This window comes from Ananas comosus, linkage group 3, assembly GCF_001540865.1.
Source record: "Ananas comosus cultivar F153 linkage group 3, ASM154086v1, whole genome shotgun sequence".
Classification (NCBI taxonomy): Eukaryota; Viridiplantae; Streptophyta; class Magnoliopsida; order Poales; family Bromeliaceae; genus Ananas; species Ananas comosus.
Window position 1 is genome coordinate 15444228 of NC_033623.1, and position 6574 is coordinate 15450801.

The 6574-nt window shown below is 33.4% G+C and overlaps 1 protein-coding gene across 1 annotated transcript; it reads right to left on the reverse strand.

Annotated features, from left to right (window-relative positions):
* Positions 1-1937, reverse strand: LOC109707085 (senescence-specific cysteine protease SAG39-like). Its single transcript, XM_020228160.1, has 3 exons — positions 1827-1937; positions 461-818; positions 1-341 (listed from the first exon to the last, which is right to left on the reverse strand). The coding sequence occupies exons 2-3, from the start codon at positions 809-811 to the stop codon at positions 219-221; spliced, it is 474 nt and encodes a 157-aa protein (XP_020083749.1). The 5' UTR covers positions 812-818; positions 1827-1937; the 3' UTR covers positions 1-218.

Below are 6574 nucleotides of genomic sequence, written 5' to 3' on the forward strand. Positions count from 1 at the left end.
TAACAAAACAGCACACATTGTACCCAAGTTTAGAAACTAATATTAGCAGGCAACGAAACAAAATAGCTTTCATACAATAAGCAGTAATTAGGGTCTCAGGATGGGGTACATCATAAGTTATAACATAAGCTTAGCACACGCCATAACTGTGGCATAAGCATCTAACAGCCAACCTAATAACAAAATAGAGCAGTCTTTGCTTGCCAATAGAAAGATGCCTAACTCATCTTCACATTAGAAGCAGCACCACGAAGCTCATGCAGCCTCCTCTTAGCATCCCTTCGAGGACCTTTGGGGGGCCTGCCTTGTTGAGAACGTCCCTTTGTCCTCCAAGCACCCTTCTTCGTGATGGATGGAAACAGTGACAATGCGGCAAACAGGTCAAAAGAACTTCAACAATAGAAAAAAAAAAAAATGGAAGTATTGAGAAAGTTACAGATAAAGGGTTTATCTTGCGCACCGCAACTGCTTTGGATGTTGGCATTTCACGTCCAGCATTCTCAATCATTTCAAGGTCCTCAGCCGTCAAATGATTCATGAAACCCTTCATACAATAAGTGTTTTCAAACTCTTCCGATGACATATCAGAAAAGTTGTTGAGCCCCAGCGTGCATCCATACGTTCTTTCTCGGTTATGCTTTCTAACAAACTCAAACGTTTCCTTAAAATTTGCGAACCGCCGCTCCTTCTCAGCAGCATCTGCGTACGTGCGTCCAAACTTTCTTATCCATAGCTCGTACCTACCGCGAATCAGCATGTCGGTTGCCCACGTGACGGCCTTGTTAGTAAGGGTCTTCACAAAGGAGTTCATGCTGCCACTGAGACAGAGGATGTATTTGTTTTACAAACCACAAATAACTAGTAGGCCCGGAAGGAACTGAACTAAGACATTCCAAGGAGAAGAAGAATCCAAGATACATGCCTTTCAACATTTTTTTAAAGTTTTTTAGGTCTTTTTCTGATTTATACTTCCTTACTTTTTAAGTTTTTGAAATTGAGGTCAAAATATTGAAGATTTTACTAAATTTACTGACGAATAATTTTAATTACTTTATAGCAAATGCAACGAAAATAATGAACGGCTAACGACTAATAGAGTTAAAAAAAAATTGCTCGTCATCTTAATAGAGTTTACTCATATTCATGATTTTTTGGTGTTGTCATCTAATAAGGCCTGCAGTAGTCGGCAATGTCCAGTCAAATTATCGATGATTTCATCAACGAATCCCGTTAATAATGATTTCATAGAGTTTACTCAGATTGATTGGAGATTTCATCAAAGAATTTGATAAACAGGCTAATAGTCGAGAGAGTATTTACATTCTGCTTGTAAGTTATCTTCCCAAAGTAAGATAAACCAATTACAGATGCCGAAACCTTGCAATCACAAAGAAAACAAAAAAAAAATCCTCAGAGCCGATTAGTTGTCAATAGATAGGTAGATAATTTATTCTGGCACTCAAAAGGGGCTGTAACACACAAGTAATTACGGAATAACTTGTTCAAATGATTTTTGTTTTTTTTTTTTTAATGCTTTTGTAGACATCTAACCAAACTCATCATCTACCAATTGTTACAGAGTCGTTTAAAGAAAAAGAGCAAATATCGCAACAGACCAGTCAAGTAATCAAGCAAACCTTAAAATTTCTCAGAGGAGGGTGAATTTAGGAATTCCAGATCAAATCAAAAACAACCATCCAATTGTTTAAAAGAAAAGGAATTTAAGAAAAGCGAAATGTTACATCTAAAATGAGAAAACCTTAGCTTTGGTAATAATAAAATACGTCGTATAAACGAAAAAGAAAACTTTCTAGACATCCGAATACCTTGAGATCGGAATGAAGCGAGCTCTGGTATCAATCCGAATCAACAGATCGGAGATGGGAGAGAGAGGGTGATTTTGAAACCATAGGAAAAGGTTAACCGAAAAAAGAAATAAGTTTTCGTATATTATTTACGAACCAAAAATTGATTTGGTCCTGGATTTTTCGGTTCGGGCGTGACTCTGGTTAGTTTGACATTTATTTAAATTTTAACTATTTATTGATTATTTTAGTTTTATTAGCTACAAAATAATTTAAAATATTAAATTTAACATAACTATTAATTTATTTGATAAAATTTTTAGTTTATGCATTTATAGTTGTATAATTTTAAAAAATTAAATTTATATTAGTCTTTCCAGTAGGGGTGTAAAACGGGTCGGACGGACCATGCACTGCCTCGGGCCGGGCTGCGGCGCGGCATAGGTAATGTAGCATCCTTGTCGGGCAGGGCCGGCCTGAGATGCAGTGCCGTGCCGCGCCTAGCCTCCCCCTTAGCCCCGGCGGCTAGGTACAGCACGACCCGAAACGGGTCGGCGACGTACCGGGAAGCTCCTGGGAAGAAGGGCCTGGTTTGACCCTTCTGTCGAGAAGTTATCCACTGCACCCCTCAGGAGGAGAGTTTTTGGTACAATAGACTAAATACATTTTTTTGTCCAATGTTTGGTGCATTGGACCAAAAGCATCTCACCTCTTTTTTTTTAAAAAAAAAAGTTACTAAAAATTTATATTCTATGAAAAAAAAAGCATTTATTATTTTTATAAATGTTAAAAATTTTAATTAATTTAAATAGAAATAATTTTATTGTTTATATTTTAAATTTTACATTTAAAAAAAATAAAAAATAAAAAGGCACAGCCAGGCCCGGGTCGGCGCGAACCACGGCCCGACCCGTGCCTTCCGGGCCAAGAGACCGTGCTGGGCCGGAGGGTTGATATCTCTGGCCGTCACGGCCGGGGCCAAATTTATAATCGGGTAGGACCGGGCCAGCCCTAAGCTTGATTCGGCCCGAAAATATATGGGCGGTGCCGACCCGGCATGGCCCACACTACATCCCTGCTTTCAGGTGACACCAGACTCAGTTGAAGATTGTCTTTCATGGAACAGGTGGCAGCACTTTTAAAGCTCAACTTGTAGAATTTTTTGTAACAACGAAATTAAAAGACCAACGGTTTTGGATTGGCTTAAAACGATCAAATTATATTTGGTATAATTACTATATTTTTAGATATTCTAGATAGCAATATAAAGTATAGAATTTTCTGTGGAGATTTACTACAGCAAATAAATAATGTTGTACCTACATGTGTCTGTCTCCTAAAAAGTAATTCCATGTGCCAAAAAAAAAAGAAAAAAAAAATTNTATTATTTACTCTATTTATTGCCATAGGAACATGTCTAACAAAACAAAAATTTTCATGTTTTTGAGAACTATATTACCCTGGCACTTGATAATTCTATTTATTAACCAATTAATAGTTTCATTAAAACATGTTGATTGAAATTTCTCCTTTCTTTTGTTGCCACATAGAGTGATACTAAGTTTAATTACAAGCCAACAAATTTAAAGTCTAAGAATTATTATTTTCAATATATATATTTGTAAAGAACAAAAGGAGTATTGCAATGAATTAAACTAAAAACTTTATTAAATATTTTTGGATTAAATTTCGATAGTGGATAATTTTTTACACATTTACAACAGCCTATATATAGGTATAAATCAAAATCCTAATAGCAATAATTGAACAATATTTAAACTCATATCTTATGTCTAACCAACAAAATATTAAAAAATAAATTTGACGAAAATAAATCTAAAATCATTAAAAATATTGGGTTATTTATCAACAGAATAAAATTTTAGATAAATTTAACAAGTTAAGACCGTTTATCTTCAAATGCTTAAAGAGAATAAGTATCTAAACTTGCTCGAAAACTTTTAGTTTATACTCAAATCAGGTTGATCTTGATGAATTTTACTTCGAAATAAAGAAAATATTAAGCATTAAATAATAAAGTTAAAATTCATAATGTTCAGATGTCTTTTACAAAATACATTATAGTTTAAGACCTTCATATAAAGTGGTACATTTTTAGCTAAATCAAAATTTACATACATACATACATACATACATACATATATATATATATATATATATATAGAGCAGGGCTGCTGTGCTCTCAGGAGCACGGAGGCCTCCGTACTCCTGAGTTGTCTTCGATAATGGAATTTTCGAATCGACGATCGGCTTCGTTAGACTTGATCTAGCGTATTTGAACTTTCTAGAAAATAATTTTTGCGATTTTTTAATATCATTACCTAGTGATCGAAAGGATTCAAAATCCATAATTTTTAATGATTGATATCTACCGTTTTCAAGTTTAACGGTGTAGAAGTGTTTAAGTCAAATGAAATTTTGATACAAAATTCTTTATAGTATCTACAACAAGATCAATATTTCTGATCGAAAATTTTAGTGCTATATCACCACTTTTTATAAAATTTTTATTTTCAGCCATTAAAAATTATTGATTTTGAATCCTTTCGATCACTAGATAAATGATGTCAAAAAATCGCAAAAATTATTTTCCAGAAAGTTCAAATACGCTAGATCAAGTTTAACGAAGCCGATCGTCGATTCGAAAATTCTATTATCGAAAACAACTCAGGAGCACAGAGGCCTCCGTGCTCCTGAGAGCACAAAGAATATAAAGAGAAATTATTTGAACATTAATATAAAGAGAAAGAGAGGGCAAATGTCTCCTTTCAAGAGAATTTTCGTTTTTCTGCAAAGAAAAATAAAAAATGACAATGTCAAGTTTTCTACATTGATCTGTAAAAAGTATTTGTACGAAAAAAATTATTTGATGCTGAAGCAAATAAATAAAAAAAATATTTTCATACTGATGAAAATAATTTTTCCTTCATTTTATACCAAACTAAAGTCTCTCTAATGAAATATTATGTACATGTTAGCAATTCGAGCGTTATATTTTTATGAAGCGCGCGGTACAAATATTGAGCACTGTAAGCATGCAAACAGCTGATGTTATTATTCTGTTGCATCTATACAGACCATACAAACAAGCAATTAATAATTTTTTTTATTTAAATAATAATAATAATTAAAATAAAAATAAAATAAATTGAAAAAATGCTGAGAAGAAAAGATACGTCACATGTCATGTCGAAGGGCTTCCTGACAAAGACGAAGCAGTTAAGGGGTCTTAAAACAGTGTTTTGATTCTCGTAGGTTGTAATCACTACATGATGGGTCTACGAAGGTTAGGCAACTAGGGCCCGATTTGTCACCTGTGAGTAGGGATACCGCTCGTAGCAACCGTTGTTGGATAGATGATGGACGGGCGAGTGCCCTTCTGGAGCTACCGGGTGCGAAAATGATACACGGTAATGTCACGGCAAAACGTACATATGTTGATTCGGACCCTATACATGCTATCCATATATTTTCCACTCTTGTCAAAGTTACAATCACCAGAAGGGCTATACGCCTATACAGCTTGGGTAAGCATATCACCCGCCATTTATTTGACAAAATTTTTAATTTATGCATTTATGAGTATATCATTTTAAATAATTAAATTTGTGTTAGCCTCTCGGTTGACACTCTACTCTTTTGAATATTTCTTCTCTTTTTTTTGTTTTTTCATGGTACAATAGAAGCAGTTTTATTAATTTTTTTTTTGTTTTTCATAACAACAAAACTAAAAATTAGCTCGTAACGATAAAATTATATTTGATCCAATATCCATGTTACCAGATATTCCAGATAAAATTATATTTGATCTAATATCCATGTTACCAGATATTCCAGATACCATTGTAAAGTATTCAATTTTTCAGTGACAATATGTATCAAAATAATCCAAAGTCTATGCGTCTGTCTTTTCAAAAATAAAAAGAAAAATAAAATTCAAAAAAACTTTTTCTCCAAAAAGTTTAGTGGACTGGCACGAAGCTCGCCTAGATCTATGTAGGCCGTTTAGGCCCGGTCTTTAAACTATTCCTTGCGGCAGAGCACAATCGGAATAGAGGCTCCGCCCATTTTGGAATCAGCCCACACACGACCCAATAAAAGTTATTAGATAATATTAAGACGATCTAGTCATAAGAATAAGTATGATATTATATTTTAGAGATAATTGCCTATATACTTTTTATACGTTTGAAAATATTCGATTTATTCCTACTCTTTTTTTCTTTCTAAAATACTCTTCATACGTTCCACCGTTATTGCAAAATATTTTCACAGTTATCTCCTGTTAAGCATTTTGTCCTTAACTTAAGGGCAAATAAGACATATTTGTAATGGCAGAGAGGTATATTAGAAAAGACCAAAAGTCAGTAATGGTTGAAGGGTATATTTGAAAGGGCAAAATAGTAATTTTACAGAGATAACAGAATTCATTAAGAGATTTTAACTCTAGGGATATATTAGAAATATGTTGGAACGTAGAAAGGGTATTTTCAATATTAGTCTTCTAAGAGAGGTAAATCGAAAAGTCGGAAACTTTTCAGAAATATATAAGCAATTGGCCCTATATTTTATTAGTCGACACAATTATTTTATATTATAAAAGGGAAAAAAGTAAAAAAATAATAAAACTCTATCATCCTGTAATGTTGTAACAATAAGTTTTTTTGAAACTTCTGTTGTATAAAAATGTTTCTTCTAACTACTATATTATTGAACTAGGACTTTACATGCGGCACCATATATAAGAA